The following is a 22,857-nucleotide window of genomic DNA, read 5'->3' on the forward strand; positions in this document are numbered from 1 at the left end:
TCCAGCACTTAAGAATAGCAGCAATGGATTCAGGTCATCTTGTAGCTGTACTGCAAATCTCGGCGGGAGAGCGGTCGAGCTGAAGGTAGAGATACCTTCAACCGCTGTCTTCCTCTCTGAGCCGAACCCAGTGGAAGGGTTGCTGGTGGGTTAGTCGAGCTCTCTCCCGTCTTTCAAAGTCGAGTTCACAAGCCTGATTGGCGATCTTAGCTTCAGCTAAACTTGACACGAACAGTTTGCCTCAAGCTAAACAAAAGCAGGGAGTCATGAACAGCAATTCGTATGTATCTCTCTCCGTGTGTCTCCTCAAGTAACTCACCATAACAATCACAAGGTGATATTTTTCTGTACTTGAGCAAAAAGCAAAGAGCAGGGTATGTCCATGCTGTTGGTTACCACGCTTCGTCTTCACAAGCCTCAATCGGTGCACAAAAGTATTGAGTACCCGCCGTTCGTCCCTCAACGGTTCAACAGCTCGGCCCGCGTCGCACACAAAAGATCCCCTGCAAACCCCAGCCATTTGCATATTACAAGGTACTCTGTACCTGCGCCTCTGCCATGCTTTCACGTTGCAGTCAGAAAACCCACCAAAAGTAGGTACCTACTACCTACCACGGGCACACTCGAGTCAATATTCGTACAGATTGTCCTTTTTGGGCGCCGGAGCTAAGGTGGGAGTTGTAGAGTTAATGCCCAGTTTTGTCGATCAGAGGGGAAATCTTGGGTATCAATTCTGATAGAGTTTTTTTTTCTTGCAATCTGATCGGAACGTTCCATGAGGGGATTTTCTTTGCAGGCGTTGGTTGATTGATTGATTGCGTGAAGGGACGGGACCGGACTGTAGGTACATACGATAATTACTGCACTGTGACTACAGGCGGGGGTTGAGAGCGAAATCGTTCCAGAAAGAGAATCCCATGACCGAGGATGCAGCGCAACTAATGCACCATGCATGAGCCCATCACGTTTTGTGCTCTTGGCGTTAGTATCCGTGTTATTCATCACAATCAATCACTCATTCTCTCCTCTGTTCTCCTCCATCTTGAAACTGGCAACATTTGAGCATCATTCCATTTCTCTCTCGCGCGCGCGATCTGATCCTCCCTACACGTGCCATGCATCCATGACAAGGCATGAGATCCTGGGAAATCAAACCAAGCCAAAAAGCCTAGGCCGAACTTTAAGCTCTGATTCGACACCAACTGCTTGGGTGCCCGGGGAAGCATCCGTGGGTCTTTTCCTGTCTCGGTAGTCAAGGTTCAGGTCTCGGTCTAGGGTCTAGGGTACAAATTCCAACAAGGTCGAGGTCGAGGTCAGGTCGACTTTGGTAGGTATGCAGAGAATCAATTGTCTTGGAGTTGATGGGATGTGATTGAATTCTGCAGCCTTATCAAGGTCTCACTCAACTTCTCACGCAACCTTTGTCTTACTTGAAGGACCCGCATCTCGGTAGAAGGTGCATGCTGTGGACTGTGTCCGTAAATATGCAGTGCTACGATGAATCGCCTCGCATGAGGCTACCTAGTCTACCAGTGATATGTAGGGGAGGAAAGAAAACTCAGAACATTGATCCTAAATGACAAAAAGACTGAGGTAAATTAGTATTAATTGAGCCCAGATTGAGGAGACCTTTTGCCAAGTTTATTTTGACATCTGTTATCAAGGCTGATGTTTTCTTGCTCACAGAGGCTACCTTAGTTCGCCGAATAGAACAAATCGCCGATGCTATTTACAGCCCATTTTGCTCCGTGCAATACAAAATCCATTCGTCACGATATCGTTTTCAGCATCAATATCACCGATAAATACGCGCCAGTTGAAGGAATCCATATACCTGCATGCTCACTAACACAGAGAGCCTCCAATGACTACCCTTGACTCAGCAAACATGCGGTGTACCCGTCCCCTCTACCACCAAATCCCCATCACCACGAGTCAGTCAAAACCTCAATACCCAACCATCTGTCTTGCCGCGGGCTTCCCGTCCAACTCCACGCATACAATCCTCTCTTTCAGCACCTATCGACACATTCTTTCTCGCCTCCGCTGCCCCGGCCGGGTCAAGATCTGGACAGTAGTTCGTAAGTACGGATACGTACACTGTATTTTAAGGCCCGCGCCGATTCCGATGAACCGCTCCGCCCAAACCCAGCCACATTTTCTTGTTTTGAACTGGTTCATGCTGCTTCTGCGGAATGCGGCATGGTTATCGTTACTTGGCGAGTGGGCGAGTATCCATTCTCGCGTGCGTGCTTCAAGGTTCCCATGTTCACGTATTGCCATTCAATGATCATCAGCCGCTTGAAGCGATGGCCATGTGATCGGCCATGTAACATCGCCAACGAGCTAACTACCCTATTGTTTTGAAGCCGAGGCTGGCAATGCAGTAAAGTATTCGAGCTGTTAAGTGTTGCTAGATAACACCTAAACAATCCGATTGTGATGGCAGCATGGTGGGAGGGTATTAAATTGAGGATGAATAGTGGTACTTACTTTAAGTTAGAAGCTGTAGAGATTTAGGATTAGTTGACTAAATTGATCAAATCTTTATGATAGTTAGTCTAACACCTTCTTTGCAACGAGCTTTGAAGCCTCATGGTAGACTTATTAAACTTGGATCACCGGGGGAATATAAAAACACTTCATACGTAAAGGGATTAATTGTGTCCCCTTTACTAGACAAATTCAAATCTAGGTAGTCTAATCTTGGTGCCTCTTCTACCGAACCCGTTGGCTCTGAATCCTCTTCACCACCGAGTTCGAGAATTTATTGACAAAGAGATCACTGTCTTCGCTCATCTCAGCCTCCGCGATGAATTCCATGATTGGCTTAATGCCAACACCAACTTGGTCCCCTCCAGCATGCTCATAAATACGAGCTAGGGTTTGGTCAGCGCTTCCAGCCGCAACGCCGCCCCGTGATTGCAGCACTGTCTTCAGTTCACGAAGGCTCGATACTGTAGGTACGTATACATCCCGCGAAAAGTCCTTGGCTAACTCGAGTTCCTCGAGAATACTGAGTTTAGAAGTCGTTGCAAAAATGAGAAGACGGTGCCCCTGCGTTGCTTGTTAGCTAAGTTGCTGCCATGCCTATAAATCGCTTACCTGAACAGCGTCTTTGGCGACCAAAGCGGATATTGTATTGGCTATTGTTGCCGAGAATCGAGGCCCGATAGGGTTCCATCCAATCAGCTTTTCAATGCTGTCCAAGATTAGGAGACTGACGGCCGATTTCTGCGCATCGTTGAAGGTCTTCGTAATAAACTCGGACTTGGCGATGTCGTCGCGGTACTCGAGAAGTTTGTGTGGCGTGATGATCCTGATGAAAGGGATATCTGAAAGCTTCGCGATGTGTGCAGCCAGGGCTGTCTTGCCGCTGCCCTGGGCGCCGTGGAAAATGATCGAAGATTTATGGTGTTTAGGATGCTCCTGAACCATGTGCGAAACACCAAGCACGTCGTTCAATATGTTTTGGATATCAGGCGAGTAATGGATGATTTCCGAATGAAGAACCGCCTCTAAATCCGTATCGGAGGCACCGTATGCTGGCCTGACCTCGCTGAGAGCCAGTAGGAAGTCGCTCCACTTGACTTTCATGTGCTCGATATCCTTTGTAACAGTGATCTGGTTGGCATCAGTGTGCCGAGAGAATGCACTGGCTGCTGCTGCCTTGACCAGACCGGCAATTTCGGCACCGGAATAGTTCTTGGTAAGGCGAGCAAGCTCAGCCAAGTCGACGTCGTGGTCCAAGATGTCGTTCTTTACAAATTTGGAGGTGTGAATCTTGATGATGCCAAATCGACCCTCTTCATCAGGAAGAGAGATCTCTAGCTGGACTTCTAGACGTCCGGGTCGTAGCAAAGCCTCGTCGATCATATCCTTTCGATTGGTCATGCCGATCAAAAGGATATTGTTAAGTTTGTCCACACCATCGAGTTTCGCAAGGAGCTGGTTGACAACAGTATCACCAACGCCTGTACCGCCACCAGATCCGGAACCTCGCTGCTTACACACAGCATCAAGCTCATCAAAGATGATAATGTGGAGACCGCTCTCATCTCCCTTTTGCTTGTACTCCTTCTCTGCATCTGCGAACAACTTTCTGATGTTCTCCTCGGACTGACCCACAAACTTGTTCAGCACTTCGGGACCATTGACGATCTTAGGTTCGTGAGCGTTTAGAGTTTTGCCCAATTGTCGGGCAATCAGGGTTTTACCCGTTCCTGGGGGGCCATAGAGTAGTAGTCCCTTGACGTGATCAATGCCCATCTTGGCAACTATACCAGGAGGGAAAATACGAGACGCAAACACACGGCGGAAAATGGTGGAAATCTGAGTGTCCAAGCCACCAATTCCAAGATCATCAAACTTGAAACTGGGAGCGAAGATGGCGCTGGCGTTGGGCTTGTTCACCGAAGGTTTGAGTTTGAAACCGTCTCCTGTTTTGGCGTGAAAGAACACCTTGCTCTGGGGAATCAGGATACCTCTGGCATTGGGGTCCTGGTTCTTCTGTTCCGCTTCTGAAGACGTGTCCAAGCCCGTGAGAACCACGGACTCGACAATGACCAGGAGAGGAATGTTGCGATGGTCCATGAGCATGCGTTGCCCAGGAGCAAGCACTTGGTTCTGGTACGAATCTATGAAGAGCTTCGAGAGCTCATCCTCATCGTAGGGAACGTCTGTCTTCTTGCTCTGGGTTCTGAAAGTGATCGAAAGCTCGACAGTGCCAAGGTACGCATCGGACCGAGCGCTGAATGGATTGTAGATCTCGCCGATGAATTCGTCCCTCATGGTGATGCCGGCCCATGTTCGCTGGGCGTCGGTGAGACTGATACCGCCTCTCGGGAAGCCTGGAATAGGCGTGGCAGTGACGACGTACTCGCCTACAGGTTGGCCGCCGCGGATGAGGATGTGATGATCAGAGCCATCTCGGTTGGGAGGGAAGTCTTCGGGAGAAACGGCGCATCTTCCTAGTCATTAGCTTAGTCGATCGAGGCTGTTACTGTTGCAAGACTTACTTGTTGTTGTACACGAATCTGGTCCTTAGAGTCTTATCTTCGATTGTCTCGACGTGCAGTCGCGCTGCCCGAGGCGGAGCTCCCTGCTGCCCTGGATGAGGGCGAAAAGGTCGATTCATGGCTAGTAGGGTAATGAAGTGGTGATGGTAAAGGTAGGTCGACTTTGGGTAAGCCAGATGTTGTTCTAATCCCAAAACGCAGGGGCAGCTCCCCACCTTTAAGTAAGTCGGGTCCCCTAAGGACAGTTTTAGGTGGCGATCACAGCTCCGGGCCCGTCAATGGCGGGGTTCTGCCTGTGACACAGCCTCCGTCACAGGCGGGTGTCAGTTGAAGGTGACGACACGGCCCCCACTGAGCTGAGGAAAGTTACCTAAACTTACCTAAACTTAGGGAAGGGTCTTCAAAGGAGGCCTAAAGTTAGCTAAACTTCGACTTGGTAATATCATCAAAATGCCACTGTAAGTCCAGATTGTTCAAGTACCTACCCAATTGCCACGTAAGCTAACTCTCTATAGCCACTTACTAGGGAAAAAGTCGTGGAACGTGTACAATGCCGACAACATCGCCCGTGTTCGTCGCGATGAAGCCGCCGCAAAGGCCGCCGAAGAAGCTGAGGAGCAGCGCATGCAAGAGATAGATGCACAACGGCGCTTAGCTATTCTTCGAGGCGAAGCACCACAGCCGATAGAAGACGATGAAGCACCAAAAGACGAGGAGCCTCCCGTTCGTGATCACGATGCGTCGCAAAGGACGAGTACGCGACGAAAGCGAAAACGACCAGGCGAGGACGATACCGACTTTGAGATGCGAATAGCAAGAGAAAATGACAACTCGGCTCTTGTCAGAATAGAGCCTGAGAAGAAGAGCACAAGTTCTGCGCCCCTTGTGGATCACAATGGACATATTGATCTTCTGGGCGATGAGAAGTCAAGAGCTCACGCCGAGAAGAATGAAGAGGCTGAAAAGGAAGCGAAGAAGAAAAAGCAGAGCTACGAGGACCAGTATACAATGCGCTTCTCGAATGCTACTGGAAAGGATGGCGTTCTTAAACCATGGTACTCTCAATCTGATGCTGCGGCGCCCGATGCCTCGTCAAAAGACGTATGGGGAAACCAGGACCCTAATCGCAAAGAACGAGATGCCAAGCGCATAGTCTCCAACGACCCTCTCGCCATGATGAAAAAGGGAGCTTCCAAGGTTCGAGAGATCAAACAGGAGAGGAAGCGTTTCCAAGAAGAAAGAGAAGAAGAGCTGAAGCAGATGCGCCGAGATGAACGACATCGTGAGAAACGGCGTAGAAGGCATCATGAAAGGGATAGGAGTAGAGAGCGACATCGGAGTCGCGATCGTGACGAGGAGAGATCTCCCAGTCGACATGAGCGGAGACACAGATCAAGAGAAGGAAGTCATAGCCGCAGTGGTCATTCTGATTCACGAAGCCGAAGACATGAACGTCATGATAGAGAAGGGTCACGGCAGGAGAGGCGACACTACGAGGAGAGTGGAGAACGAAAAGAGAGACCCCGGAGAGACGATGGATATCAAAAAGGAGACTCGCGATCTTCAGAGGGGGTTGGAAATGAGCGAAGACGACACCATTCGAAAACCCGATAGCTTAGCATAAGATACCCATTTAATGACTTTCACGATTTGTACCCTTTGATATCTTCATACTCGATCTGACTCTTATTAGCTAGGGAGATACAAACTCTCACAAGAAGGCTCCGTTCATGTGACGTACGCTGTGAGTCTTGCCTGACATTGTGACTACGGCCGTAACGTCATATTTATGATGATGAGTTGTTTTCAATAGTCAATTGGAGCTCCTGAGGGTGTGGCCAGATCATTTGGTAACAGGTTTATCTGGAAGGATGGCTATGATGCAAGAACGTCTACATAATACCTTGGTAAAGAACAGCCCGCAACACGTCAGGGTGCTTATTGCTGTCTATCTCGATCCTCTAGTTAAGAACTTAAAAGACAAAGTTCATTGAGCTCACATGATGTTGGAAAGATGCCATAATTCTGTAATCTGTGCACATCCATTAGGTAGGCAGCATCTCTATTCCAAGCGATAGGGTATATTACATCAAAATACTAAAAGTCAAACTAAGAAGCTCCTCCAAACACGTCGCCTACTCATGGCTTCCCTCTACCCACGGCAACCTGATCTCAACAGGCTGCATGTGAGCTTCAACCATTTCAGGCACCTTCTTGGTCTCCAATCCCTTCAACGCCTCTCTGATCCTCACATACGTCTCCTCACTCAGCCCCTCCTTACGATCACAGTAGATATCAACGCCCTCCTTCGTAAAAACCGTAGGGGCAAACCACGTAACCGCCCATCTCTCCTTGACGCCCTCTGAAGTGACTGCCTCGCCCCAGCCCAGTAGCTCCCAGTGCGAGTTGACAAAGACCAACCATCCTTTGCCCCTCCAGTCCCATCCGATAGACGAAGCCTGTGTGTCGGTGCCTTGAACCGTCTTGAGCGTTCCGTCCTTGGAGAGCGGCTCGTACTCAACGAGGTCGTCGAGACGGGGTCGGCCATCTGCGGTTCCGGGGAGGAGCTTGTATGTGATGCGGACGTTGCGGGCATCGCGCCACATGCTCAGGGTAGAGTGCGTGACGCTCCACGTTGTGGTGATCCAGTCGAGCGTGGGAGGGTCCACGGGAGGTGAGTTCTTGGTAGATGGGGCATATTTGGTTGGGGGGTTGAGCTTGATGGGCTTTGGATCGGCCATGATTGATGTTCTGTTAGGTAGTGAAGTAGTGTAGTAGTGTAGATTCAATGACGTGTCTCCCAGTTGACAGAAAGAAGCAACGAAAATGTTAGTTTAGATGGGATGAAACTAGGTAAGGATGAGTATATTAGACTGCTTTTGTGAGAAGAACAGATGGTTTCACATGAAAAAAATTGCAATTGCAAGGTTGCTTGATAATGAGATGGCCTGCTTGGTACCTAATTTCTTCACAAGCAAGAAATGAAACACGCCAGGCTTCGGGTGGCCGCAGATCTGTTACACAAACACCAGGGAAAATCCATCGTCATTCGTCGACTTTCGTTAAATCTTCCGACTGCATAACCTATCCTAGCCTACGGAGGTATTTGTTTCTAATTAAGTCTCGTCGGGACCTTTTGATCATCAGTCTGATGTCACTGATATTTCGTTTCTCTCTCAAACATTGGCTGCGATACCTACTTAGTACCCAGCTTCAGGGCATTGCGCCATAGTCCAGCATATCTGTATCAACGATTTGTTTTAGTATGTAAAACGAGATGCCACGGTTTATGCCATGATCATAATTTTGTTTTTACTTGTACATATTTTCTAATCCTTGCTGGTCCCATATGCCGCCGACGGATGCCCAGACGGACGCCAGGGGATGGACAAGCCCAAGAGTCAAGCCACAATAGCTGCCCAACAGCCACAACTCCACTATCAGCCTCAACCCCAGATTCCATTTGCACCAGACACACCTCATTCTTTCCACCATCTCACTTGGCTCACTTCACTCATTAATCTCCTCATTTCACTCACCCAAAGGGACACTTCTCACCGTCCGCCTCACTATTCAAGTGAACCACACTCAAACACATTCCTTTTCACGCTTGCAAGATGGACCCCACAGAAGACGACGTGGAAGTCTCTGATGACGATCTCATGGCTCAGATGGGCTTCTCATCCTTCGGCGCCGCATCACCACCTTCCAAGCGCCGTCGCTACAACCCAAATGCTGATGCTCTACTACCGTCCAAGTCATCGGCAACCGGCGCAAACTCTACAGCTCTAGGAACCGGCTCAAACAAGGATGAGATTTCACTCGATGATGATGACAACGGAGGAGATGCCAACCCAGAACAGACAGTGCCAGCGCAAGCGCGCCCGGCTAGTCTACCCCAGAGACCTGCTCTGGCGCAAGCCACACCTCAAGGCCAGCACTCAGGCGCACATGGGGCCAGGGGTAACAAGTTCTCGGGATACTACGACCGACTGTCCAACGAGAATCCCTGGGAAAAGATCGAGAAGGCCCGGGGCTTGACGACAAGGGGAACGTGGATCACTCCAAATGCTGGGAACGCTGCGACGACAGGTGACGCTCCTGCCTGAAGCATTGACACCGACGACAACTGCTGATGCACATGGGATTTACGAACTTAAAATTGTCAAGAGGCAAGCTTCTTTAGCATGGACTACCTCGGGAAGCACTTGACGCGGTACTGCAGGGCCATGGCTCACATTTTGGCCATAGGCAGATTTTGATATCAAATATTCTGTCACGTGGTCCGTCATGTGACACATGCGACAGGGGTCTTAACAACCTCCGAGTACCATTACGACGAGACTTCCACTCACTCCGCCAATATACCTCATATCACATGCTTGCCCTTACTCAGACTGGCTCGCCGATGCTGGAGGGGCGTGGGGAGCAGGTCAATCACATCTACGGGGGGGTTATCACATCAATTGGTCCCGGGGCTATGCCTTCAGTAAAGAGGGGAAACGAGATATTGCTTGCTATGAGACTCCATACTCCAGTCGAGATATCCACAGAGAAAACCTTCCTACAGATCCTAGCTCCTCCCAAGATGGTCCCATCAGCTCTCCAGACTCGCCGCGTTACCCAATGGAGCGACATCAACGTCGCTGCCTCCCCTGATTAGGGCAAGCGTCTGAAATACACTGCTTTGCGAGTCCGCTACTTTTTCCATCCTGCCCTCTTCTTGCTCCAGTGCTTTTCAGGGTTGCTCACTCAGTGCACCCCCCTCGGTAAATGCCACGAGAAGAACGACCTTGCAGCCCTCGGCTGCTCCCGCGTCACCCATACCCAGGGAGGTTCCCAGCACGTCTCCCATGCAGCAATCGGTTCCGACACATCATGTATTGGTGCAAACCCGCTGACGCTATCCCTGGCACCCCACTGAAGCTGGGGAGGAGGTGTACTTTTAACAACCGCACCTAGATCGTTCAGTTCATCCAATCATAAGCCATAAGTCGTGAGAAAGCCGCCCATCTTCGCCCTCTCCGCGTGTTTTCCCCCACACCTGCCCCAGAAGCCACAAGGCTGGCGTTCCTGGCTAGGGAGTACCCACACACATGCCATTGTTCTGCATAAAAGCAGCAAGACACTGCGCGCCAGGCGGCTCAATTGCCGCGCTTAGTGCCCCTGATTTCAACGTCACCTCACACTCCCCTTGCATGAACGAGTAGTTCATGCAGGTCGGGATGAGGGTGGCATGACAAGCGTGAAATCTTCGCTAAATATAAAATAAAATTAATCTGGAAATCCGGGAATCTGATATCGTGTGTTCCTGCATTTTGCAGTGAAACTATGTGCGCAAGTAGGAAATTTTGGTGAATCGCATGTGGCCGAAAGTTGCTCGCTAAGTAAAGTTTTTGGTCGTTAAAGTTCAAAATGCCACTCCAAAGAAAGACCCAAAGAATCATTTAGTTCTCAGGGGATGGAAATCGGGCGCGGGCCTTGCTGTATTCTTTGCCATGCTTGCGAGAAGCTTTGGTCTTCAGCGAGCTATGATGGTCGGTTAGTCTCAATTCACTTCTCTTTAACTCTGCAATTTGAGCCGCGTATGAAAAACTGCAGTTGCGTTTGCCATAGGGCTCAAAAAATCGCAAAGTTTGCTCGACTTACCCAACTTTCTTTTGCGTCCACTCAAGATCGCTGCGCACCTCATGGGCATCTCGCATACCCTCCTGGAACCGCTCGCGAGTCTTCGCAAGACGAGCCTGCGCCTTCTTCTGAAGCTCCATAAGCTCGCGGTGCTTGGCATTCATTTTACCAGATCTATCCACAAAATCGAGTCAGTATACATGCTGGCCAAATGTCTTTTGCCGCTAACGGCAAGCTTGTGTAACATTTTGCGAATATTGGCGAACAAAGATAGTCTGCTTCGCGTTTGTGGGAATCGGATGGGAGATCCACTTACGTCTGAGCTTGCATGGCCATACTGCGGTCAAGGGGGATTGGGTCAAAAGAGTTGGCAAAGCGGTCTTGCATGTACTCTTGGAAGTCAACGCCGCTAGCAGAGCGAGTGCTTTCATATTCGCCGTACCCGCCAGAATATTGGTACCCGGACGAGGTAGCCGAGTATCCACCATTGCTGTAGGAGGGGATGCCCGAGGCGGAGCTAACCGAGTCATCACATTCCGGAGGCGAGACGGAATACTGGCTGTAGGTGGGGTATTGGGAGCCCTTGGAGGGAACGGGAAGAGGCATGGAATAGCCTGCAGGAGTGTAATGAGAAGACATGGTGATTATTTAAGAGAGAAGAAGAAGTGTTTATGCCAATTGAATATTTTGACAAGTGATCCGAGTGATTGTTAAAGTTGAGTAGGCTGAGGACAAGTGAAGCTCAGTTGAGGTATGATAGTCGTGTATCAAGACAACAAGTCAAGGGGACTGTGTATAAGTGCTGGGCAAGCTGGGACTTCAAGTCAGGAGTTGGTTGAAGAGTGATGAGAAAGGAAGAGGAAGAAGAAAGCGTCAACAGCATCAACTCTGGCCTTTTTATACTTTTTCAGAAACCTTGATCGGCCAAGCCGGAAGAACTTCAGGATAACTCATCTTGACACCATTCGTCAACGAAGGACGAGTAACCCCGCCCATGAGGGCGTGTCATAGGATATGACAGGACGATGGCATGGTACTGAGGGTGATGAGAGGCTAGAGGAGACGATCACGACGAGATGCACAGGTGTGGGCCATCACGGACGGCAACGATATGACCAGGTAACAAAACTTCAAAACTAGGACTACTAGGAGGGTGACTAGCGAGGCTAGAAGCGGCAGAGAGCCTTGGAAGGGTAATGAAATGTTAGAGAACTATCCGAGATGTACTGCCGTTTGACATCCGAGCCAACGAAAGAGAAGAGTAACGGAACATGCTCAAGATAGGGCTTTTGGGGGAGGGTGAAGATAGAGAAAGACCAATCTTTGAGTAAGGCGTAACCTAAAGGAAAGAGTGGCTTTAAGATACTCCAAGGGCACTGCTTTGACAAATGCAGTGACGTTGAAATTGTAAACGCCTCTGAGCTACGCCGTTGGCTGCGTGTAACAAGGCCAGCCTGGGATGAGCATGGGCATGTGCATATGCCGAGAGTAAAGACTGCAATCTCAGATGTCAGATGTAACAATTAAGAGAGTAAAAAATGGAGACCGCCTTGGGCCCAAAACGATATTTACCGGGCAAGTCTAGGGGAGGGAATGGGGAGATGTGCTTGATAGGGCAATGGATATGTGTCAAATATGGCGCCGGGCAGAACATGACGATACCATGTGCTAGCGGGCAGTTAATAAAAAGAGAAAAATGCGTCTGTGTGCCAGAGCGGAGACCGAGAGAAGACCCGACTTGGAAGGGACCGACCCAGACCGTATGGTACAGCAGGAGAAGTGCAAGAGAAAGTAAGATGCTGGTAAGATGCCATGCATATCCGGGTCCATCAACGGACACAAGTGGCTGCACTAGCCCTTGGGTCCAAACGTTGAGAAGGGATTGGACCATGTGTATAATTTGTCTTGGGGGCAAAAGTTTTCCCACCGATATTTGCTTGTCTGGAGCGATTGACTAAAGACCGACAGTGTTAGTCGTCTGAGCGTCACGGGCTTGGTCGTTGAGAAGCGGAGGAGGCAAGTCGAGGCCAGGCTTGGATTGGGCTCTTGGTCCAGTGACGTGAGGGACATAGCCGATGTAAACTAGGCTGGCACGCTGCTTTTTGGTGATAGCTAGTTACGGACTGAAAGCAGGTAAATGGATCGCAGGTAAGAAAGGACCAAACGGACAGCGCAACGAACGACCTAATCAACGCTGACTGGCTGGAGAGTTGGCTAGATGGACCTAGGTAAGTAAAGTAGACACCAAAGCCCACACCCTCACAAAGGCATATCTGTACCATACAGAGTACATCTCAATCGGCCGGGTTCCGGTACCGTTTGGAGTAGCGGGTAACATTGGTGGTGGGTGTCTGAAGAAAAAAGACATTGGTTGCCTCACCGTGTAAATGAATATTCGTGAGAGATCGCCAACCGCCGGTTAGGACCTTGGCATTCCATCTTCAGGTCCAGTTCAAGCATTATGGGCAGGAAAATAGCAAGACACCTGCGCGGAGGAGCGGATACTGGAGAATGCAGGCTTCCTGAATGTATCCGCATAATTTTGGGATGCATTAGGACTGCATCTTGCTCCTTGCTGCAGGGGAGTAGGCAAGGAGCATGGAGAATGGAGACGGAGGCGGAGAGAGTTGCAAACAAGCGCGCTGACGCTAGGCAAAGCCAAAAGACAAAGTTGATGGAAAAGCAGCCTTGGATTTTCATTTCCCCTCTAAAGCACCAAACACAATCTCGCCCACACCCCCCTCCAATTGCATCTTGTTCGCTGGCGGCGTTTTAACCAAAAAGCCCAGACATGTATGTCTGTCGAGACTGAAGGAAGAGGTAATGATCAAGATAGGCATTGCAATGGTTTGACCGAGGATTGGCTCTCCGCGTCGGTTGACAGGGTGTGAATTGAGAAGCGAACGCAAGGCGGCGGGTCGGGTAGAGGTGCATCAAGTCGGGCAATTTCTGGCATTGTTCTGACCTGTAACTGTCTGTACCTTTACAGCAGAGCACAGGAGGTAAGGTAAGGTAATGTAATGTAGTGATGCGTTGTCAAAACGATTACCAGACGTTGCTGTGACGGTGGGTTTGATATGCAATTGATTGTATGGGGTGAAAGACAAGACAGACAAGACAAGGTCCGGTATTGAATTCCAGGGACCCGATCGAGGGGTCACCTCAATCGACAGGTGTCTCTGGCACCTTCTCTACGAAGATGGTGTGCCATTTGCAGGAGCTTTTCTGTCTGGCAGGTGCGTGCAATACGTAGTGGAAGCTCTTAAGAATGGAAGGAGGAAGGATCCATCCATGAGATGAGCTGGACGCATCAAGTTGGTGGGATGGTGGGGGGAGGAAAGTGCGTGCGTGCGTAACGTACCTTCCTGGTAGCCAGCTACCTACCTAAGTATCTTACATCCATTGATGATGGCAGCCATTTTCGTTTTGGTTGGATTTGCTTTTTCCTCTGCTTGATTCAATCTTGGATGTTCCACGTGCCATATCAATTTTGCTACCACAATCACGCAGAGCCTCATTGACAATATCTGAGATATCTCTTATTGATAGAACTTAATCGAGCTCGCCATGAAGCAATTGATGGGCCATGTAACACCAAGAACCCCATTGCCTTCATACAACTCCAAGGATCCACTATCACGACTTCAACACGACTTTTGAGATGCTTCATGTCCAGATTCCTGAGCTTTTGGCTTCACCATCCTCGATCTGTTTAACCTTTTGTCCAACGCCATTCCATTGCGAAAAGAACCGGTCGAATTATGCCAACAATTGATTGGATGATGCTTGGACAAATGTAGCATGATTGCATCCATTGCAATGGGTCTTTTTCAGTACAAACGGCATTTCTTCCTTATTTCTCGCCCCTCCCCCGCTTGCTACTACCGACCAGTCACCACAAGGTACACCGCAAGATCCACCATCCACCATCTTTATCTAGTTGGTGAGCATTGGCACAGTTAGCTCAGACTATCTGTGACAGGGTACATGCTTGGACATTTGTCCTAGATGGACTCTTAGCTTGCGAGGTTTGTCTGACGAATCTTGAGAATTCGCGAGGGCGAATGATCTAATCGTTGCGTCTGGGACGATACGGTTCAACAAAGACTATCGTAGAGACCGATATGGATGGATTACGAGCCAAAATAAAATGCCCAATCCTGATCCTTGGGGTGTCCAAAGTCTTAGCAAGGCCAATATCAACTCAGAAAGATGCTCTCTCTGACTTCCACATACGTCCCACGGTAGCCTGAGCCATGAGGCAAACGATCAGCCACATGAGCACTCGACATTGGGAAACATCCATCACTGATCATATCAATACATTCTTCAGCCGGCTTAAACCCCTACACTCTGCATAAGCTGCAAAGCCGGACCGACGCTCGTTGTAGGAGGTCCCTGACAAACCCGGCCTGTCAACCGACAGCTACGAATGGAGACGTTGCCCCGGTTATGTGCAGATTCTGGGCTGCAGCTCTGCTGTATGGTGACAGTTCTGGAGTCTGCGACAACGGCGCCCCTTTGACGTCGCTATCATGAGCCACTGTGACACGTCTTCAACGGTTCCTGTCGCTACCCGCCACTCAGAAACTGAAGTCGTCACTTAACCCTCTCAAGAGCTGTCACGGTTCATGCGCATCCGATACGGGTAGTTGCTTCGTTCGAAATTCGTTGTAACTTTCTCTATTGTTTCACTGTTACTGCGTCCCCGGACCTGGGATGTCCTTGAGCGACGTCCGATCAGCGTCGGCACCAAACGAGCATCATCCTGGCTCATCCACCTCGCGATCTTGTTAGTTGCGCATCACTTGCGATGATCGTGTCTTGGTGCGTCTTGAATGGCAAGTCCTACCACGAAATCCGAGGGCCTATCACCCAGGTGGCATGACTTGCGAGCCCTGCGTTGCGAGCTGTGCGTCAGATTTAGTTCAAGCTGCTGTGCTTCAATCATTCAGTCTCCTGGAGATCATGGAGTCGACTGATCTGCCCGCCTCACATTGATCGATTTGAGGCCATGAAAGCGAGATGAACCGGTGGATGATGACTGGAACGGAATACTGACGCGAGATTCGTCGAGATTGGAAAGAGATGAAAGATGACTGACTTGTTTCTCCACAAGAAGCCAGGTGCCTTTGTTTTGCAGTGCATTGCATTTGCATTGCATGACAAGGCGGGTGTCGTCCTCCAACAGCGCATCCGGCTGCCCACTCACAAAGCCCTCAGGACTTGACTCGGACCTTTGGTTCGTTCCGTGTCCTAAACTATTCGGCGAAAGACGAACAAGTTGTGAAGACACAATCCTGACTGCAACACGACTATCCAAGCGTACATATCTCGGAATGCTACAAATAGTACGTACTTATCATCTACACGCCTCCCCTGCCATGATACCCTCCATCACGCACGGACAACTCAGCGCCGTTGTGTGCGGCAAGGCGTGGCCCAGGCACACGGAGGGGAGGATGCAACTTCGTGCAGGGGGGTTCGATGATGGGGCACCGTCTAATAGGACGACAAGCTTAAACAGAGATGCAAAGTAGATGGATTTTTTTCTTCTCTGCGAAGATGGTGTGGATGGTGTGCGCTGGACTCGAGGCTTTGCCGACGGAACGATTGATATCCAATTAGCCAATCTATCTCGCAACTACAACAGCCATTTACACATACCAAGCTATTTACCCAATGCAGAAGGAGTTCTGTCAGGAAATATCTCAGAATATCTCACTTTTGATTTGCTAACATGACGTAGGGAGCCTTTCGCTGTGTAAGCAGAAGTCGCCTCTGAGCTGGGCGACTCATCCCGCCATCACGGACACTGTCGTGTAAGTCCGCCTTCAACGACCGGACATAACCGAGAGACAAAAGCCTCCATGTCTATGTAAATTCCCCTAATCTGCCAAAAATGGAACGCCCAAACACATCTGTACAACTGATTTGATCTCGGTTGAATGACATCCGAAAGTCTCTGTTCAACACAATGAGCCTCCGAGGTCGTGTAACATTCTGCAGCCTGGCTGATGATTACCGCCGGAATTCCCAGCTCAGACACCTCGTGGCACGGATGTACCATCCAAGCCGTTGAGCAGGAAGTGAGCAATACGAATGCTGTACGGCGTTCGTACAACAGACGTCAAATGTGGCGCTACCAGCCAATTTCTTGCAAATGTGTCACGAAGAATATGTGAAAAGGGAAAAGGAGATGTGTTTCGTCTCGTTATCTAGATACCTCTGTGGTCTCGTTCTGTCTACATAATCCCTAGGATATCACACCATATCATGCTGTCCCTTTCCATTTTCTATTCCAAATGTTCCACCGTAGTTCAGGAATAGATATATATCATCCCGATGTAACACCGCATGGCACCTAAAAACAAGGTTCGCAGCCAGGCACCCAAACCGGAAGACCGTTATGTTGATTTTGGGTAAGGGGGTTTCATGTTATTCCTCCTCTTCCGCACGCCGTTCCCATCTCGCAAGCCTAGCTGAATAAAGTACAAACCAAAAACAAAGCCCTCGATGCCGAGAACATATGTAAAAACTTAATCTCCAGCAGACCCATTTTCACAAGACAAATGCTTTGACAAAGAAGAAGGAATAAGAGAAACGAAAAGACGGGGAAACGAGGGGAGAGTAGGGTATATATATTAACCCCCAATGCATGCACAATGTCAGACTAACGCATTGCATATATGCGATTGCTCAATGTCTCATATGCGCCCTGATCTGGTAGGAATAGCAGCTTTTTATGCTCATAAGATGCCGGTCCTATCCTGAAATCTGTCTCGTCTAGGAGAAGATCTTGAGGAAGCCCCAAATGCCAAGACCACTGAGCACGGGAATCGTCAGGTTATCATCCCAACCGAAGATGTCGACTACTTCACTAGCAGAAGCGACAAAGCCGGACCAGATGCTCATGACGCCGAGGGCGAGGGCTCCAGAGATGGTTGCCTGCTCCTTGGAGACACCAACAGCCTCGCAGATGGTCTTGGGCAACGAGAGAACGCCCTTGAAGAGAAAGTTCTCGTCGCCAGGGAATGGACCAACTGTAGGGACGAGCCAGCCGTAGAAGAAGTACGATGTGCCAACGCCAACGAGGAAGGCAGCAGTCGAACCAGCAAGAGACTTGCCCCTGCGAAGACGGGGGGTATATCGGCCCCAAAGCCGACCGAAGGTGCTGGCAGCAGTGTCGCACCAGCTGAGCAGGAGAACGCTCATGATACCAACATCCTTAGGGAAGCCATAGAGGACGATCCAGGCCCCGAGGAGGTAGAAGATCACACCGTTCCAGCCAGAGTACTCGCTCTCGCGCATCAAAGCACCGAGGACCTTGACATAGAGGCGGTTGACGGACGCATATCGGTGCCGGAGCCAGTCAGTTGCGGCGATTGGGATGAGCGCTGACATGAGCCATGGTGTGACTGACGTAGTCTGAGTTCCCGTCACGTAGAGCCAGATAACGAAGAAACCGATCGACACGTGGAGCACCTTGCGGGGTACCTCGTGCTTGTGTACAAAGGTTCTCCAGTGCCGGTGGATGGGGATAAGGCCCAAGGGACTGGGACTTCGACTAAAGTCACGCCAGGACCATCCCACCGGTGTTGAAGGTTGCGGCGGCGCAAGGTGGCCATTTGATGTCGTGGACTTTCCGTTGCCGTTACTGCTGAGCGCTCCATTAGACGTCGTCTGCTCTTCTGGAATGGTGTCCTTGGACATCTTGCCCGCCTTAGCAGCAGTGCTCGTGCGCCTTGTCAAGCGTGTCACGGCCTGTGTATCGATCGGCGAGCGGCTGCGTGTTCGGGCACGTCGAAACTCGGGGGGCTCGGGTAGATCCTCATCGGGCTCCTCTTCGAGGGGCTGCGGCGTGGGTGTCCGTCTCCGGGCAGCCGAGCGTGTAACGGGGCCCATGTAATCGGCGGCGTCGCGCTCGGATGGGGTGGGACTCGGCGAGATGACGCGGGGCGTCTCTGGGATTTTGGATCGGAACGACATGGTCAGGGAGAATGGTGGGAGGGCGGAACAGCGGACGGCGCCGACTACTATGCGACTGAGAGCGTTGAAGCCGGAGGGCCAGAAGGTATTGGGTATTGTAGAGTGGAGATGTTTATCACGGCGCGATGAGCGCACCGTTGTGATGGATTCTGACGGAGATGAAATTGTGAAGGTGTTGGGGGTGTCGTACTGAGAGGATCCGTTAGTGGGAATATTGTGTTGCTTTTTTCCCAAATCCAAAAGATGTTGCTCGTGGTCGTCGTGGTCGTGGCTATGTCGTAGATAGATGTGGCGTAGACCTTGGTCGTTATGTTCAAGACCAAGATTCTGGTGGTGGTGGTGGTGGTGATGGTGATGATGATGTAGTTGCTGGTTCTGGCCGTAACCCTGACTCGGGCTCAGGCTCTGACTCGAATTCCGGTTCGGGGGACTCGGGCTACGTTTTGGCCGAGACTTGAGAGAGTGGTGAGAGTCGAGAGTGTTTATTGAATCCAGATTGATTAACAAGGGTGCAACGGAGGTTGGATCCCCCGCCGCATGATGGGTTCGGAGATATAAGGTATTGATGACCGTGGCCGTGACCGGGGCACGCACACATGTGGTACGGGCTACTAACCTACGGTACAGGTCTTAGATGTACAGGCTTGTGAGAGACTGGGCCGAGTGATGGATTTGCCAATGGGGGCGGTACTCGACGGGCGTGACTAGGCCGCTGAGACAAGGAGAGAGCAGAAGAAAATAGAGAGTCGCGTGACACTGGAAATGAAAAAGAGGATACTTGCTAAGACCTAAACGAGGCTTTTCTTCAGGATCGTTGTGTCGCTGGTTCTTGATCAAGTTTGGCGTTGGTTGGCTTTGGCTGCCACAGTTGGAGATTTTTCGTCTGGGGCACTCGGAACTCTCCAGATAGTACGTACCCATGTGTGGCGTTGATGTCAGTTCAACTGGAAACCCGCACAAGACACCGCCTTTTTCCATGGATGTCTTTATTCTAGCATGTGATGATCTACGAGAGGGTCTGTGGGAGCAAAACACCTCGGTCTTGGAGATACGATCATGTAAAATTTGGTAAAAATATTCGTATTGCAGTAGAGTCTGATGGCTTGTGAAGGACCATATAAAATTAAAAAAAATAAGATTATATGTTAATCCTGGCACTCACCAGCGTCAGTCTCCGGCTCTTCCGCAACTGGCCTGACTGCTTCTTGCGCAATATCTGCCTATCAAAATGGCATGTCAGCTGCCGCATTTCAGCCAAATTGAATCATCCAGCTCAGGGACCATCGATTCCCACGTCATTCAGATGGACAAGACATCATATCCAAGTGAGCACGTGCCGTGACAGGACAAAATGCTACTTCAGCCACATGTCGCATTGGACTGCGCCACAGATGGCACGTGGTGATAAGATAAAAATTTCAAGAAATGTTTCGCGCAAAAGATGTCAAAGACGGCCCCTCTATGCGCCTTGGATCTGTAAAGGCAGACCGTAATAATAATTCTTATATAATTACAAGACTCGGTCTCGTTCTATAATGGCTTCAGAAAAGGTCAAAAAGAGAAGCCCAAGAGCTTGGGATGCTCTTAACCCGCCTCTTGCAGAATGGATTCGCGATGCTGTCGCAACCATGGGCTTCAGCCAAATGACGCCCGTCCAAGCTGCAACATTACCGCATTTCCTCGGAAACAAAGATGTTGTTGTTGAGGTATGATTCTATTGGTATTGTATGTGCGATTGGCCTTCTAACTTCTTTGTAGGCTGTCACTGGCAGTGGGAAAACCCTTGCCTTTCTCATCCCTCTTGTACAAAAACTTTTGCGACTTAGCGAACCCACGAAGAAGCATCATGTTGCTGCGATAATCGTCTCTCCTACGCGCGAGTTGGCTGCTCAAATTCATACTGTCCTCGTCAATCTGTTACAATTCCACGAAGCTTCGGCTGAAATACTCCCACACCTCAAAGGTGACGAAAAACGACCTTCAACTACTGTACCCGCCATCGTCCCCCAGCTGCTCGTTGGAGGCACCACGACCACCGCGCAAGATCTGAGTTTCTTTCTTCGACATAGCCCAAATGTTCTTATCTCCTCGCCCGGGCGACTTGTAGAACTCTTGTCTTCACCTCACGTTCACTGCCCTCAATCCTCTTTTGAGGTTCTTGTTCTCGATGAGGCCGATCGACTTCTTGATCTTGGCTTTAAGCCTGATCTGCAGAAAATTCTATCACATCTTCCAAAACAAAGAAGAACGGGTCTTTTTAGTGCCAGTGTTAGCGAGGCTGTTGGAGAGATTATCCGAGTTGGTTTACGAAATCCCGTCAAGATCGAGGTCAAGGTCAAGATGAAGGATGGTGGAATCCTTGAAGACAGGAAAACACCTGCCAGTCTCCAGATGGCATATATGGTCAAACCTGCTAGCCAAAAATTGCCTGCTCTGGCAGAACTTCTTCGACAATTACCCATTAAACCCCAACGGAGTATTGTTTTCCTGTCAACATGCGCTGCCGTCGATTACTTCCAGCATGTTCTGCCAGCGATCTTACCAGAGGGCTTTGCGCTAGTACCTCTGCATGGAAAGCACCCAGCCAAAGTACGAGAGAAGAACTTTAACCGCTTTCTGAACTCTGTTGCCCCTACAATACTACTTACAACCGATTTGGCAGCTCGTGGATTAGATATTCCTCAGGTTGATTTGGTGGTTCAGATCGATGCTCCTTCAGACCCCAAAGCGTTTATCCACCGTAGTGGAAGAGCTGGTCGTGCAGGCCGAAAGGGTCTGGCTGTGGTCATGTTACATCCTGGACGAGAGGAGGACTACGTGCAATTTTTGGAGATTCGCAAGACACCGATTTCCAAGCTTGAGAGGCCAACTGTTTTCACATCAGAGGAGGATGCTGTGGCTGCCACAAAGAAGATGAGAGATCTGGTGTTGACAGACAGAGCACTTTTCGACAAGGCTCAGAAGGGATTTGTGAGTTGGGCTCGAAGCTATGGCGCTCATCAGGCAACATCTATCTTCCGCGCAGCCGATCTCGACTGGGCTGATCTTGGTAATGCGTGGGGACTTCTTCGCATGCCCAGGATGCCTGAGCTCAAGGGCTGGAAGGGCGATAAGATGTGCGGTCTCGAAATTGACTGGGACAATTACGCATACAAGGAGAAGACACGCGAGCAAGCACGAAAAGCAGCTCTCGAAGAGGAAAAGTCAGGCGAGAAGAAGGATAAGAGCGACGAGACAAAGCGAAAGCGAAAGAATAACGAGGCATGGAGCGCTAAGCACGAAAAGGAGGACGAGAGAGTCGAGCGCAGGGAGAAGCGACGTAAGCGCCGTGAGGCTGAGGCTACATCTAAGATGACGGACGAAGAGAAGGTTAAGCAGATGGAGCTAAACGAACTCATCGCCGAGGTCCGGAGACAGAACCGCGAAAAGGCTGCTGCTGAAGCTGCGGCGGCTAAGAAGGACAAGGAGGATGAGTTTGCGGGCTTCGATGACTAAGGTAGTTAGTGAGTGAGACGAGATAGGAATATACCCCGTTGTTTGGCTAAGACATGATTTGGGTTTTTTGGTGTACCTGAGGGTAAGGCAGAATGGGAGTGGTTTGTGTGAGGACGACGTGGACATTGCGTGGCTTGGCTGTGAGAGCATGGGTGATAAGACGCTGGTGACTATACGCGTATAGGTTTTGGAGGGTGAATACGAAAATTGAAGCTGAATCCGATGAACGCGTATTGTAATTCCTTTTCAGGTGACTCTGTGTGTTTCTCACGGGGCTTTTTAGCAATAAAGAGCAACGATAAATGAACTTTAGAGGCGCTCTTCTGCGATAGAGACCAAGATCATTCTTGTACATCTCTTTTGGTGACAAAATATGACGGCTTCGTTCCTGGTGTTGTTGTGAGAGTCTCAGCGGCAGTCCGGCATATGCTGTATTGGCACCACCACCAAAAAAGGCAAGATACCGATTGGAGGAGCGGAAATATGAGGTTAAAACATTTCTAAAACGGTTTAAGTCTATTCAAATCATCAGTCACCTACGCAATAGTCCACGTAACGTGGCCCCCTTGTAACCCTTCTAGTATATTACCGTAAGGCTGATAGAGGCAACGGGCTTCTATTTTGAGCTGGACAGAACTCTTGGTACCGAAAGCGAAAGCTGGTTAATTATCACCAGTTTTGGAGTTCAAACCACTAAAGATGTCGTTGATTGCTGTTGATAAATTGG

At 49.9% G+C, this 22,857-nt stretch overlaps 7 protein-coding genes across 7 annotated transcripts; 3 read left to right on the forward strand and 4 right to left on the reverse strand.

The window, feature by feature from the left end:
- Window positions 1-2,718: 2,718 nt before the first annotated feature.
- FMAN_10671 (putative vesicular fusion ATPase, NsfA protein) lies at window positions 2,719-5,137 on the reverse strand (the record flags this gene model as incomplete). The annotated part of the gene is made up of 3 exons (XM_041823843.1): window positions 2,719-3,057; window positions 3,106-4,966; window positions 5,019-5,137. 3 exons carry the CDS (start codon window positions 5,135-5,137, stop codon window positions 2,719-2,721), a joined length of 2,319 nt encoding a protein of 772 aa, XP_041689383.1.
- Window positions 5,138-5,468: 331 nt separating this feature from the next.
- On the forward strand, window positions 5,469-6,632 carry FMAN_10670 (uncharacterized protein; the record flags this gene model as incomplete). Its single annotated transcript, XM_041823844.1, has 2 exons — window positions 5,469-5,476; window positions 5,534-6,632. The coding sequence occupies 2 exons, from the start codon at window positions 5,469-5,471 to the stop codon at window positions 6,630-6,632; spliced, it is 1,107 nt and encodes a 368-aa protein (XP_041689384.1).
- A 521-nt stretch (window positions 6,633-7,153) lies between these two features.
- Window positions 7,154-7,759, reverse strand: FMAN_10669 (uncharacterized protein; the record flags this gene model as incomplete). Its single annotated transcript, XM_041823846.1, has 1 exon — window positions 7,154-7,759. The coding sequence occupies one exon, from the start codon at window positions 7,757-7,759 to the stop codon at window positions 7,154-7,156; it is 606 nt and encodes a 201-aa protein (XP_041689385.1).
- An 876-nt stretch (window positions 7,760-8,635) lies between these two features.
- Window positions 8,636-9,127, forward strand: FMAN_10668 (uncharacterized protein; the record flags this gene model as incomplete). The annotated part of the gene is made up of 1 exon (XM_041823847.1): window positions 8,636-9,127. The coding sequence occupies one exon, from the start codon at window positions 8,636-8,638 to the stop codon at window positions 9,125-9,127; it is 492 nt and encodes a 163-aa protein (XP_041689386.1).
- A 1,338-nt stretch (window positions 9,128-10,465) lies between these two features.
- On the reverse strand, window positions 10,466-11,285 carry FMAN_10667 (uncharacterized protein; the record flags this gene model as incomplete). The annotated part of the gene is made up of 3 exons (XM_041823848.1): window positions 10,466-10,547; window positions 10,668-10,820; window positions 10,963-11,285. The coding sequence occupies 3 exons, from the start codon at window positions 11,283-11,285 to the stop codon at window positions 10,466-10,468; spliced, it is 558 nt and encodes a 185-aa protein (XP_041689387.1).
- A 6,147-nt stretch (window positions 11,286-17,432) lies between these two features.
- FMAN_10666 (uncharacterized protein) lies at window positions 17,433-18,635 on the reverse strand (the record flags this gene model as incomplete). The annotated part of the gene is made up of 1 exon (XM_041823849.1): window positions 17,433-18,635. The coding sequence occupies one exon, from the start codon at window positions 18,633-18,635 to the stop codon at window positions 17,433-17,435; it is 1,203 nt and encodes a 400-aa protein (XP_041689388.1).
- Window positions 18,636-20,170: 1,535 nt separating this feature from the next.
- Window positions 20,171-22,130, forward strand: FMAN_10665 (uncharacterized protein; the record flags this gene model as incomplete). Its single annotated transcript, XM_041823850.1, has 2 exons — window positions 20,171-20,341; window positions 20,394-22,130. The coding sequence occupies 2 exons, from the start codon at window positions 20,171-20,173 to the stop codon at window positions 22,128-22,130; spliced, it is 1,908 nt and encodes a 635-aa protein (XP_041689389.1).
- Between the last annotated feature and the right edge of the window lie 727 nt (window positions 22,131-22,857).

This window comes from Fusarium mangiferae, assembly GCF_900044065.1.
Source record: "Fusarium mangiferae strain MRC7560 genome assembly, contig: FMAN_scaffold016, whole genome shotgun sequence".
Taxonomy (NCBI): Eukaryota; Fungi; Ascomycota; class Sordariomycetes; order Hypocreales; family Nectriaceae; genus Fusarium; species Fusarium mangiferae.